The 14,390-nt window shown below is 40.9% G+C and overlaps 1 protein-coding gene across 1 annotated transcript in view; it reads right to left on the bottom strand.

The window, feature by feature from the left end:
- LOC118339587 (disintegrin and metalloproteinase domain-containing protein 23) overlaps nucleotides 1-13,731 on the bottom strand; it is a 25,378-nt gene extending 11,647 nt beyond the window's left edge. Inside the window, exons 1-14 of the mRNA XM_035677301.1 lie at nucleotides 13,656-13,731; nucleotides 12,752-12,969; nucleotides 12,287-12,363; nucleotides 7,621-7,684; nucleotides 6,319-6,401; nucleotides 6,133-6,196; nucleotides 5,230-5,302; nucleotides 4,653-4,720; nucleotides 4,428-4,493; nucleotides 4,199-4,267; nucleotides 2,692-2,858; nucleotides 1,714-1,798; nucleotides 1,529-1,616; nucleotides 46-97 (exon numbers count right to left, since the gene is read on the bottom strand). Of these exons, the coding sequence (XP_035533194.1) occupies nucleotides 46-97; nucleotides 1,529-1,616; nucleotides 1,714-1,798; nucleotides 2,692-2,858; nucleotides 4,199-4,267; nucleotides 4,428-4,493; nucleotides 4,653-4,720; nucleotides 5,230-5,302; nucleotides 6,133-6,196; nucleotides 6,319-6,401; nucleotides 7,621-7,684; nucleotides 12,287-12,363; nucleotides 12,752-12,969; nucleotides 13,656-13,731 (1,250 nt within the window). The remainder of the gene's footprint in view (nucleotides 1-45; nucleotides 98-1,528; nucleotides 1,617-1,713; nucleotides 1,799-2,691; nucleotides 2,859-4,198; nucleotides 4,268-4,427; nucleotides 4,494-4,652; nucleotides 4,721-5,229; nucleotides 5,303-6,132; nucleotides 6,197-6,318; nucleotides 6,402-7,620; nucleotides 7,685-12,286; nucleotides 12,364-12,751; nucleotides 12,970-13,655) is intronic.
- Nucleotides 13,732-14,390: the final 659 nt, after the last annotated feature.

Here is a 14,390-nt window from a genome sequence, read left to right on the forward strand (position 1 = left end):
GTGTGTGTGTGTGCGTGCGTGTCTCAGGGTAGTGTAGGACATTACCCAGTGTCCTCCATTATGCAGCCAGTCCACGTCTCAACACAACCACATTCCTCTGCACAACAGGAAAGCAAGGGCAAAAAAAAAAACAGACAGAGACAGGAAGAAAGAGAGATGAAGTAGTGCACAGAAAGAAGACAAAGCACGTGATTGTATTTCCACTTTATCTTTTAAAGAGAATCAGCATTGATCAGTGGTTTTAGCACTTGATTTCTAAAAGCTTTCAGCTGAATAACGTAGGATTCCTTTACTGTTTTTTCACTGACATACTCAATCCATCTCCCATCAAGCTTGGCTAGTTCTGCGACCATAATAAGAATCTCTCAGAGGGTTGAGCTTACATAGTCCAATGTGGCAGCTGTTAAGAGTCTGACTTTGCCTCATTATGCACTGTGATAAAAATATGATCTTAAAACTAATGGCATAAATTATTCGATGAGCCTGATTCAGCTAAATCTACTTTTGGACCACTTTTTCCAAAGACAATCAGTGCATCCCTCCATCTGTCACTTCTGGCACAGATAAGAGTTGACAAGAGACAGTCAAAAGGCTTTTGTTTTGTTTTATAGGCACCATCTGCTGCTTTAAAAGACATTTAAGTATATAGACCTCAAATCTAAAACAATCCTGACTTCTTCAAATTGAATTTACAGAAAACTTCCCTGTCTTAGATTCAGGCCATTTAATACCTATAGTAGGTTTTCTTTTATGGAACTGAGATTATCAGCACTGTGAAATTCGAAGGGTCAGTGAACACATAACAAAATATTATCCTACTCACGCCTAGAGGTATCTAGACACACCAACAGTTTTGGTTTATTTGCTGAAGTTTTAGATATCTGCTGTCACGCCAACACAATGAAGTTTAATTGAATTTGAAAGTATTAAACGTGGCATCTAAAATATTCAGAAACATGCTTTTTAAACAACCATGTCTCAGATTAATCAAGTCAAACCACGGACCTCTCTGTGGAAAGTTTTATTTTCTACCAAACATATAAAAATAGAGAAAAAAGAACATCTCCGTGTTCAAAACCTCAGCAAATCCCATTTCATTCATTTGGCAAACACTTTTGTCCATAATAACTGAAATAAGTGCAATTAGCTTTGGTAAAACCAAAGCCACTGTAGTCACACGTTGAGTCTACTGGATTACATCCCTCCACATCAAACAACTGAACAACAAAGTGTGTGTTGAGAACCTTTTATTAAATGAGACAAAAGGTGTAGTCTGAAAAGGTGGTTTTTCAGCATGTGCAGTGACTCTGCTGTCTTCATATTATTGGGGAGTTAATGGGAAGAGAACAGCCTTAACCGAGATGAGCGACCACAGGGTCCTCAATAAAACTAAAACTATCTGCATGGCTAGGGCTAAGTGGAAAAATATGTTTTTAATTTGTGATTTGAGTGATCTGAACAGCGGCTCTGAATAGCCTGCCCTCCCTAGTTCCCTTATAGTAGATGTGTTAGTGTGTTTCATGTATACTTCTCTTGGATGCCGGGTCCCACTGGATGCCAAGGTTCTGAGCCAGGCTCTGGGATAGAGCTCCTGCCATGGCCAAGCTGGTGCCATACTGTGGATACAGCAGAGACCAGGGATTATTCACCCGCAGTCACACACACTGTGACATGTGGACAGAGTGATTCTCAATGTTGGACAGCAAACCTGACCTCATTGACCCCGACTCCACGTGTCGCAGAACACATGCCTCCGAAGTACGCTGCGCTGCTTCTGCGGTAGTGGAAGGTCACATTTCTACGATAGAGGAAGACACGAAGAACAGATGAGAGACATAAAAGTCACAGAGGATTAGATGAGTCAAAAAGAGAGCCTAATCCAATACTTCAAACGTAAATATTCACTCTTGCAGACACAGTACTGTTACAACTACAAGTAGATCAAGCTGCAAGCCACATGTACAGTGAATGCAGATGTGATGAGAGCACCATGAACTTAGAAAGACTTACAGAGAGAATATTATAAATCTAGATGAGGCTGCATAAATAAATATGTCAAACTAAGTTATTAGTTATTTTATGTGTATTGCATCCAGACTACACACTTTGGGTCTCAGAAGTGGCAAATTACTGCACCCAGTAGGTATGAGGTGAAAGAAAACCATTCTTCTAGAATGACAAGTGATAACAAAATTCACTTAAACAGACAGTTTAAAGGACGTATTTTTCATTATGTTTGCAATTCCATATGCAAAATAAATACAATGGAAACCATCTCATAGTATTAATACTTCCACCTGTTTTAAAAATGTACACATAAATCAAAGGAAATAAAGAAGAATATCTAAATATTGCAAATAACCCTTAAAGGTACTGTAAGTGAAACCAGCATTTTGGCTAACTTCCTGTCCATTCTTGCAGTTAGCTGTCCCCTCCCTCCTCCCCTCGTCACCACACTGAAATTCTGCTGCCTGTCCTTGATGACCGCCTCTTTGTGGAGTTCTCTCTCCTGATTGGATGAAGTGGGAACAGGATACCAGAAAAAGTATTTTCTATTTACTGCAAAGAGGAGGGACTGGGACACCCATATATCACCCTTCCACTCTTAATACATACACAAATCCTGGCTAAATATTAACAAACAATATGCAAGGGTGAATGAAACAGATCTTGTTTAAATAAAGAACTTACGAGATGAGGTGCACAGCGTCGGCATGGTGTTTGATGCTCTGCTGCCGGTACTTGGCAAAGTCCCGCAGCATTTCCAGTGGCCTCACGCTGATGGGGATGTGATCTTTGTCCGTCCAGATCTCCACAGCAACAAGCACCACGCGTGTGTGTAGTTGCTCTTTGAAGATCTGCCATTGAAGCGCACAGTGAATGGGAGGAATAAAGAAAGACAAAGAGAGAGAGCGAGAGGCAGAGAGAGAGAGCAGCAACAGCACAGGGAGAGGAAAACAACACTGGGTGTGAATTTGAATCTGTATTGTCTGAGGAGGACAGGCGAGGGGAAGCAGCACACTGGGAAAAAGGAGGAACAGGGGAGTGTTAATGCCAACATGACAACAACACAGAGAAAACACCGGCACGATACAATAAAGAAAACAAAAAACAAAACAAAAAGACAACTATGGGGCTGACTCAAGGTGAGAGGAGGTCTTTAGCTGTAGCATACTGAGTAGAATATAAACGGGCGCACACATAAGGACAGTTGCCATTGTCTCAATGCGTCTGTGTGGTATTGTATGCACTCTAGCAACATATAGGCAACCTTATCATGGGTGAAATATTATATACTCAACCTTCAAACCACAGGAAACAACAATAAGAGTCTATAGCCGTGCCAGCGACTCTATGAGGCTGCATATAAACACAGCGGAGCTTTGAACTAAATGCTAACATCAGCATGTTAACATTCGCATAATCACAATAACAATGCAAACATGCTAATGTTTTGCAGGGATATTGTTTACTATGTTATCATCTCAGTTATGTATGTTAGCATGCTAACATTTACTGGTTAGCACTATACAAAAAAGATACAAACATAAACGTACTACAAGGAGTTTTTAACAGGTTATGAAACGGTCCCAATTAAAAACTGATGCCCCTATATAATCTATATAAGCACACCAGACCTTCAGTGACCTTCATTTATATTTAGTTATTGTTATTGCCTGGGGTGGATTAGGTTGGATTCCTCTTTAAATCAATGAAACAAGGTGGGAGAAACAGACAGGGGATACCAGAATCGACAAAAAATCTAAATTCTTTGTCAAAATATTGTGTTGCTGCTGCTGGTGGCACTGGAGGAAAGGTCATTCACAGGGATTCATTCTTTTAATTTGTGAAAATCCATCTTGTAAGTGTAGATATTTTACTGGATAAGTGGGAAATTTGACCTGCTGGTGGTGCTAGGTGAAATGTCACAGGATCACCAAAGTCATTAGGATTCATCCTCTGGGGACCATGAATGTCTGTACAACATTTCACAGCAATCCATCCGATTTTTGTTGAGATATTTCAGTCTGGACCAAAGTGGTGGATCAACCCACCCACCGACACTGCCATCCCTAGAGCCATGTCGCTAGAGTGGCTAATAAAAAACAACAAATTGTATGTGTGTAAACTCTGAAATGGATCTATATAAATCACACGCTACACATTTCTCCAAGGTTTTACTAAAGAGTTTACTCACAGCATCCACAAGATTCACCACAGACTTGGCAAAATTCTTTGTGTGCTGCTTGGTCTTGTGTCGTTTAAACTGCAGGCACAAAGAAGAAGAACAGACTCAAAGATATACGTGTATAAGCTGCAATCATTTTATGGTGCTCACTAAATAACGTAGCTCTACCAGTAATACCACATGAAAATGTAAGCCTTTGTAAGCCTTTGTTGTTGTTGATTTCAGTGAGAACACATACCATACTGTGGTCACTGACAATCATGATCTCCAAATACTTCATCTCCTCAAATACACTGCGAGGCATCTGCAAAATAAAAAAACACCAGCAATTATTTTCTTTCCACAGGCCGACACAAGTTAGACTTTGAGCATGTAAACTATTGCAAACTCCGTGTGTAACAATTGAAGGGTGGGAGAACTTATGTTTGCGTTACTTCATAAAGAGGTGAGATCAGAGACTTACTGCTCGCTTTTTCCTGCGCTTCAGCCAGGACAAGTCATCCAGCTCTGAGAAGAGCTGCTCCTCCTCAACTGGGAACACACACACGGAACCAGTGACACTTCAACAAACATATTAAGTATTTACAACCGGGTATGGCTCTCTTACAAGTTCAAGCCCACAGGGGTGTGTTTTTCTTATTTTTTCCCCCAGAATATCCTAAATTGTTTCCTTGAATTCCCCTTGAAGTACTGTGTTAAATTAAGCATGCCAGACTACAGTAGAGACATTAAACTTGGCAAAATGGTAGACAGAGCAACACAAGATCTCATGCTTTATGAAAATAAAGTCAGGTCTATGTAGCCTGCTTAACAACATCCATATCTAACAATGTACAATGTGAAGCTGTAAAAGGCATTAAAATTGTGCCTTTTGACCACTGACAGGTTAAAGCTCCACTGCCACAACCCCAGGATTAACTACTTGCACGCATTGTGATGAAGATACCTAACGGTGAAGGTAATGTCAAGGTGGAAAAATGGTGATGGTCAGTGATGGAGGACTAATGGAGGAGGTTATGTAAGGTGATGGAGACTCTTACCCTGTTCCTCTGAATCATTGTTCCAGTCAAGGGAGGCTGTTCTTTTTAATTTGTGAGGCCTTGCAGCTGTATCCTGCAAGGGTGAGGCAAACAAGTGTTAAAAGATTAAAGAGGAAATGGCACAGACAGGCACTGGAGCTGATGTGGGACAGTGTTTACTACAGTAACAATTAGGATTAAACCTTAATATAAAATAAAACATTAAAACTTAGTGTAATGAATATAAAACAGATGTGGACAATTAATAATAAACTGTGTGCCATACATGGTGTGAGGTAATTCAATATTACTGTTTACAGTAATAGTTTGACATTTAGGGCATGCCAGTAGATGACATATCAAGGCCTCCCTCTCGCCCCACCTTTCCAGTCACTCTATACTGTCACTATCCAAATAAAAGCAAAAGGAAAAAAAAGATAAAGGAATAGTGCCAAGATTTACTGTAGGTGGATGAATCTACCACCAGCAGCAGGTTAGCTTACTGTAGCTTAGCACATAGACTGGAAACATGGGGGAACAAAGTTCCACATATCAGCAGTTTGGAAGCTATTACATCTCATCAGCACACAAAAAAGAAAATGTAAAAACAACACACTGTGGTTTTACGAGGGTTTACGAGCCAGACTATTTCTTTGTTTAGCGCAGTGACTTCCTGGAGGTACCACTGGTTGCAAATTCGGGGTGACAGACAACAAGACTGGACTCCTTTCCTGTCAATCTTGAGCTATCACTATTCATTAAAAGCAATAAAAAGCCCCAGATATATATATATATATACATGAAATAAACAGCAGTAACAGCAGAGCGCTGTGCATGTGTGGTGGAGGTGATGCAAAATGAGTAGCAGGACAAAAAACCTTTGTGCGATACATATTTTGGTTCTCTGCAACAGGAATAACTTACGATTGAATGAGTCTGTTGTAAGGGCTCAATTAGATACATATAGACTCCATCGTCAAACATCCCGCTGCCAGAGAGATGAAAAGGGAGAGAAGACAGTCGATACTGAGTCAATAGGAATAGAGATGAGTGTATCCAGAGATATTCTGAACACGGCGAGGATTACACACAACTCTGCTGTTCACTTACTGCAGCCCGTTGCAGGTAGATAAGGCCACATGGGAGTTATCGTTCCCTCTCACCTGGCCGTGGTAGTAACAGTGCTCACCACCCTGAGGGAAGAAGACACAGTGCTAATGCAGTATCACAGCAAACCCTAGCCATAACTAAAGCAGCAGTACTGGCAACGTACACACACAAAACTGTGCATACATCGACAGATCGCTTGCCATTACATGGTGAATGTGTCAATTTTTTTTCTTAATTATAATATGTCAGAATTTACTAACATCTCCAAGGAGGTAACAGCTTGTCTCACAGATGTTGATTTAGTATATTTGCGATGCATTACTGCAGGGGGGCCTGTGCTTGTTAAGATGTGCTGTTAATAGATTGCAAGGTGGGTCCTGGCGCTATCTGTGACTCAGCTGTCAGATCCAGGGTGAGCAGAGGACATTCTCCCCCCTCACTCTCTCTCTGTCTCTCATCTCCCTCTCACTTCACCCATCCCACGCTGCACTGATACTGCAGAGGGCTCTCTCTCCCTTGTCACGTGACCAGAGCTCCAGCAGGAGGATGCAGGGGAGCAGAACCCTGCTGATTCAGCTACAGTATGCCCAACCCAGCCCAGCCTGAATCAGCAGCAGCAGCAGCAGCAGAAGCCATCTCTCATTCCCAACCTGTTTTCCTCTCCCCTTTCCTTCTGTTCTATAAAACCACATACTGTAATGTTTTAATCTCTTGAGTGTACGAACAAAGAAATTGATGGATTTTTTCTATTATCTTTATCTTATTTGAGCATGGAAGATAAGCGTCACGAAGAAAGAACAGAATATCTATCAATAGATCTATCTATCTATGCAAGATATCAAGATATATCATATCCATAAATCTGATATCATATAAGGATATCATATGATCAAGATAGGATAAGAAAGATATCAAGAAATATCTATCTTAACAGATTATCTCTTCTTGTCATTTCTTGGAGTGCAAAAAAGGATTTCTGGATAGTAAGAAAGACTAACAGTTGTAATTAGAAAGACAACACGACAGTTGCAGTTTTAATTTGATTTTGCCACGAACGCTTGACAATAACACATAATATGCTAACTGACTTACAGGAACTCACACCCGTTCCTGTCTTTAGTTTTGATGCCTATTTCCTTAAGATGAGAACATTCGTGCCTTTGGCTTCTCAGGCAATGTCCATGACTGTACAAAAAACAGCAGGACACATTGTACCAGCTGAAGAAAACACAGAACCAGACTCCACCAATACAATACAGACGTGTACTGTAACATTTTAGTCATGGCTAGAGAAGACGTTACCTTCGAGAGAACAGGTTTGCCGCCCTCGTAGTGGATCTCAACATAATCTGAAGACAGCAAATCACTGTGAAAAGAGAGATTGCAGTTGGTCAGGGTGTAAGGATGTAAAGCAGTGACAACAAAAACACATAAGAGACTGTCTGCTTTTTCTGACTCATATGATGTGGTTTTAAACTAGCGGTGAATACTGCTTTGGTTGGCGTTTAAACAAGAACACTCATCACCACTGCGCCTGGATTAGCCTGCACAAACACTCCCATGGCATCCCAAAAGTGCAGCAGAGATGTTAAATGTTGCCTGCCCTCAGGAAAAAAAATTATGATGCATTTACTTCTGAGGATAATTAATTATCACAGGCAGAGGCTGCACAAACAAAACTGCACTTGGCAGAATGAAAATTCTTTCAAAAACATGCAAATAAATACGCTCGTACACGATGCAAAAAGCACAGTTACTCACTAATTTTGCGAAGTTAAAGAAAACTACATTTCTTGTTTCTGTTTCTTCCTCAATTCTCCCCAAATAAGATCACCGGTTGAGAAACAGCACACATAACAGGAACAGAAACAAGTCTGAAAGCTGCCAATGAGGAGCTAATGTGATGAGGAGATGATTGTGAGGCCTCGGCTTCACCTTGAACACAACAGTCCTTCCGGCAGTTCCCGCTGTCTGAGTCAGCGTCCCTCACCCATTCCACACACTCAATCTGTTAGCTGACAGCTGACTTCAAGAGACTGCGATTTCTGCCACTATGGTGCTTTTTTTTTTCCTGAGTAACCTTGCAAATCAAAAACATCCTCCGCTCTGTCGACATGTAGTGACATTGCAGCACAAAAAAAAGGGGGGGGAAATAAAAAAAGATGTATGTGGATGTGATGGATGTGATTGATCCGTCGTGTGACACCAACGCTGTGATATGTTTGAGTGATGCTTAGCAGCATGTGAGCAGGAAGTGCACCATTATGAGGGGAGAGTCGAGGCATGAGCGGCGTCCATGAGAGATTCCTGAGTGAGGGGCTATTTATAGCTTGATAGATGAGGCAGGGTGAGGAGAGTGGGCCACGCTAGAGTGCATTGGTGTGTGTGTGTGTGTGTGTGTGTGTGTGTATGTGTGTGTGAGTAGTGGGCAGAGCATGGAGGGCTGAAGCAGTGGGTCGAGATATGTGTGTTTAAATGTCTGTGAGAGCTGTGAAAAGTGTGTAAAGACCATGAGAAGGGAGTCCTGCCCTGAGGTCTCTCAGTCCACAGGAGACAGTGAGTGCCACAATGCAGCAGCAGTAGCAGCGGCAGAGAAAAGCGAGACAGAGGCGAGGCAGAGAGGGAGGACCAAAAAACTGCAGGAGGTTCTTACGTCTGGCGCCAGATCAAGTAAATCCTGTAGTGACAGATTGCGTTGTCATCACTGTTCATATCTCTTAACACATGCAGGTAATCTGCTCTGAGTCTAAATAAATGAACATCTTCTAAAGAAGGGTCAGCAGCACTAAAGATATTCACATCTATCCTTCACATTTCACTTTCTCTCAATATATGATTTATATCAACTGAAAAAAACACATTTCAGATGTAAAAAAAAAAAAGACTTCTTTGCTTTGCAGTCCAACATACAGTAAGAGGTGAGCAGATAAAGCAGCACCCATTGGCAGGTTGCAGACCCATCTATATTTAGATCAGTACTGTCGCAGCTACAACACGAAGCAGAATTCAAACCCCTGTTCGCACACAAAAAAACGGCACACACTGAAGTTAGCTCATGTATCTCACAGATAACCTACGGTACAAGCAAACAGCTGAGAATCAAGGTCACAGTTTCAAGCCTCTCTATACTGCTGTACGGAGTTCCAGCTGTATTATGTCAATGTACAATGTACAGGAAAACATCTGTTAAACATGATGTTCCAGTCTTCAGGATGAGAGCTGCATGTATCTGTCTCTATACCTGTGCGCAAAATGCAAACACATGATAATATTTTACTTCTCCTTGTTTTCCTTTACAAAACTGAATATAATAAATGTAAAACAGAGTGAAGAAAGACAGAAACAGTGATGATATTATGGCAGAGGATGGCCTTTCTGATACATGAGTAAACATAGATATGTGGTCTCCAAACAACTTAGAGCTCAATAGAAAATTAATACTATCTCCTATATTCTCTGTCCTTTGCATAATATGACACATACTATTCACCGCAAATAGCTGCTGAAATCTGCAATTTGTAGGTTTCTACAGTGACACTGAAATGATGCTCAGACTACTATAAAGATGGCAGAGCATCCTTCATTCTTGCGTATCAACGGCTATCAAAGCAAAAACAAACGACCAAGCTGGTAAAGCTTTCCAATGAAATGGTGCTAAAAGTAGCACTGGATGTATAAGTATAACAACAACTTAGGTTTATGACACTTTCTTTAAATACCAGCATATAGACTAAAAATCCAGCCATCCAATAGTACTCAGCTGTGCAGACAATATAAAATTACAATATTTTATAACAGATTCCAGCTTTAAATCACATTAAGGATGTTGAAATCCAATTAGCATTTCAAAGTCCTTGTTCACATGCACATTAAGCCTTCACATATGTAGACCGGCTACTTTGTGAAGGGTGTAAATCAATATCATTGAGTGTCCGGAGCCTTGTGTCTCTGAATCGGACAGTGATATCACAGAATACCTGTCTCCCTGCTTAATTTTGCTGCAAACCTATAAAACCTTATTAAAGATAGATTGTTAAACAGTTTGTCTTCGTCTGTAGTCTGGCAGCTGAGCTAAGATTGCTCTTAGCACTTGGAGGAGTCTTGTTACCAGTGTGCTGACCTATTCAATTACAGTTTCCCTGATTACATTATCTTTGATTGGCGCTGCATTAGTCACTGATCTGACATATAATAGTACATATCATTTATAAACAACGGCCATCTGCAGTCGGGAATCACAGGAGTTGTCATTTTGGGTTTCAGCTATGACACATTGCTTGTTCATGCAGTCAGTATCTTGCACAGATACATCCAAGGCTGTTTCTGGTCATTTTGATGACCTAGCCCAGACTTCCAATGTTGCCTATGAGGGATTTAATTCAATTCAATTTAAAGGCATCTTTGTCCTTTAGGTGTAACCCCATCCTTTCAGAAGGAGGATGCACTTTAAGTAATAAAACTTGACAGAGTCTTTGCATTACAACAGTTGGACACTAGCAATAAAATCTTACCATTTCAGCTACTTTGGACATTTGGCCTTTTAGATTCTTCCTTTTTAACAAAGGCACAACTATCCTCTGTTATAAAGAGGAAATGTTAAGAAGGAGCTGTACCGGCCTCATGATCGGAGTGGGATCAGCTTTTTAGGAAGGCAACCTGGTCAAGAGATATGGTGTCAAATATTTATAGTTTAATGTTTAGGGCTGCCCCCTTAGTGCATATTCTTTTGTCCAGCTCCATCCTCGTCTGCTTCTCTTTTTTTTAAATGTTAATTTCCCAGAATGTGGAACTGGTAAAAACATGAACCCGGCCAGTTAAACGCTGTTGCGGGTTGTGGGTGTTCTTGTTCTTTTTGTTTTGTTTCTTCATTGTTTTCTTTTGAATTTCTTTGTTGAACGTCTGTTTTGTATGATGATGAAAATTTACGATAAAACTCTTAATCATAAAAAAAACCTTCACTCAACTTCTTAAATGTTATTTAATCAGCAACACGAAGTCTGTCACTGATCACACTAGTATAGCATTTGTAAGACTGATCATGGTATCATGGATATTTTATTTAGTGGCCATATTTTTTGTATCTTTCTTTAATCCAGTGTTTATTTTGTAAAACTTGTCCTACAAAATACATCTTACGGTGCACATTTAGCTTACGTTTAAACCTAGTTTTTAACTGGTTATGAAAATGTAATTCTGATGCCTCTATATGACCTACATAAACAAACAAGACCATCAGAAAGAAGACTGGCCATTTCCATATAGTTATTCTTAATGCCTGCTATTCGGTTGGATTCCTCTTGAAATCAATGAAATGAAGCAGTAGACACTACCGCTTTTGTCCACAGGGGCCGCCAGAATCACAAAAATAGTTCCTTGTCGCTGCTTTTAAGTAGTAAATCTAAATAGCCCTGCATTAAGAAAAAAAAATTGATTTTTCTACATTTTGTGTAGAGTATGCTACGAAATGTTCTATAATATCCATAGAGAGAGTGCCAGTGTGGATCTGTTGTGGCAGAAATGTTTGGTTTCTGTTTACACAGCTTCTCTTTAATGTCAGGATGAGTAAAGATACTGATGTTCTGTAATTTTCAACCATCTGCGCATTACTGACCTTGACAGCAGTTGCTGTTGTGAGAGACACACAAATCGCTCTGACTGGAAGTTAGACCAAAAGAAGTTATGGTTATTATTATATGAAGGGAAATTCCCAGGTATTTCAACTTGCTATGTTTCCAATAAATGTGGCTATTGTGACTCTATGAGTTGTGCTAACTTTGCACAAGCCTACAACAGCTTTTCAAATAAATCATTTCAATATCTTGTCTCTGAGTCAGACCGAAATTAAACAAGGAAAGAAGCCTGTCCTGTAAAGGGATCTACATCCAGAATTTGCCCTTCATGACCAAAGGGCCTATAAAATCAATTACTGAATGCATTACTGTAGTTCGATGAGATGAGGACAACTTACTTGTTCAGTGCTAGATCCAGGACAAACCTGGTGCCAAATGCCTCTAACTGGAAGCTGGCTTGGGCGAGGTGGACTGCCTGTAAGGGAGGAAAGAGTAGTCACTGCGCAACGATGGCAGCCTTAACATCATCTACAGCACAGTGCACAAATAACAGATGTGGTGGTTAAATTGGCAGCTGGTAATGTACAGTACTGGAAGAAAGGCTTCTCTCAGCATGGTCACTCCTTGCATCACTCCAGTTCTTAAACACATGAAGCCTTTTCTGTTAATGTGCTGCGTGTGGGTGTCTTTGCTTAGTCTGACAATGTGCGGTGAAATGACATTAAAGATAAGGTTACGGTTTAACACGAGCCAATACATGGACTTAAAACTTCAAAGCCTTGACCACACAGCATGCTATTAGGAGACCAAACGCTCCTGCTATTGATCACAACAGTATCCATCCCTCCTCGACGCTGGCTTACCTGGCCCTCTGTGGCTTGGTTCTTGGCCCGGGTGTCCAAGTCATGGTAGGTACTCTCCGAGTCCTCGTTTAGGTAGTAGATCAACCGCGAGGGGTAGGTGATCACATGCTCTACTGCATGGTGTGTTATGTTGTCTGTAGCAGGTGCTGCAGTTGCCTGTTGCTTCAGCAGAGCTGGCACTGCGTCCCTCTCAACCTTGTCCTCTACTCCTTGAGAAACTGCAAGAGAATTCCCAACGCACAGACATGAAAAACCTGACCGGTCCACACACACACGAGCGTGCGCGCACACACACACACAGCCAGCTGTCATCCTTTATTCATGACATGCATTGATAATATTGAGGCAAGCGGCCACGGCTTCATTGCGACTCCTCTGGAGACAGTTCAATAAGATTGGTTACATGCCGTAGTATACTGACAACCATATATGGCAGTGATTTAGAATACAGAATATAAATTGCTTCATTTCATTGAGAGGTACTTTTTGATATGGCTTTTTCCAAAGTGAAAAAACTCTGCACCATACAGATAAATGCAGTGTGCATTATGCAATACTCATCCCAAAAAGCCTCAGACATCAACAGCACAAAATATCATGCAGTTGAGCAAAAAGAGTCCTGGTGACTTTTGATTTAAATGTGGTAATCATACATAATACAGAGCACTATTTTTCATAAGCTGAACAAAAGATGCTGAGATGCTGTAGTCTGCCTCATGCACCATCATGCTGAAGACGCCGCATATTAAATTAAACAATTCCTTATTTCGGAAGATTATCGCGATGCTGTGCACCTGCAGTACATCCTCAGATATCATTTCAGCCCCAAACACAGAGAGCGAAAGGTGTATTTAGTTACATGAAAGTGACAAAAAACAAGCCAGCAGGCTATTGCAATACGTACCGGATGACGCTAGTGATGGATGAAGCCAAGGCGAAAGGATGCTGACGAGCAAAGTGGCCAGAAATATCAAATGCATGATTCATATTTGATAACTGAAATATCTCAATATCAACACATCAACGCAGTGAATAGCTTGCGGCCCATCGTGGCAGTGGAGGACGGTGGTGCCGTGCAGAGAGGCTTTCCTTCATGGATCCAGGAGGCACCGGGATGCTGCTGCAGTAGCGGCTGAGGAGGAGGAGGAGGGTGGGGAGGACGAAGAGGAGGAGGGGGGTGAGCAGAAAGAAGGCGGTGGCCAGGCTGCTACTGGAAGTCAACTGGCTGACTCCTCCTCGGTGAGCACGAACATGTCCTTTCTCCCTCCTGGGCCACAGAAAAAAGCCCGTGCAGGTGACCTCAAAGGCATCAGCATGGAAAAACAAACCAGAAGATACAGGAAGTGACCCGGTGACACTGATGGACAAAATGAAAATGATAAAAAAAAATGAATTTAATTCATTCAGCACAGAACGCTGTTTTTGTTATGATTCATTTATTTATTATGACAAAAAATCTATATATTAAACCGATTTTTATGTCTTATTGTTTTAGGAAATATATGTGTTTTAGCTACATTTAGCTACTTCTTTTAAAAATGATTTTAGCAATAACAGTACCACACTGTAAAAAATGACACACAATACAGAGGTTTTAGCACTAAAATGGACTTAACTATATCAAAAGTAATAAAAAAAA

The sequence above is a fragment of the Morone saxatilis genome, unplaced genomic scaffold (genome assembly GCF_004916995.1).
Source record: "Morone saxatilis isolate NCDOM2014 unplaced genomic scaffold, NCSU_SB_2.0 Contig5, whole genome shotgun sequence".
Classification (NCBI taxonomy): Eukaryota; Metazoa; Chordata; class Actinopteri; family Moronidae; genus Morone; species Morone saxatilis.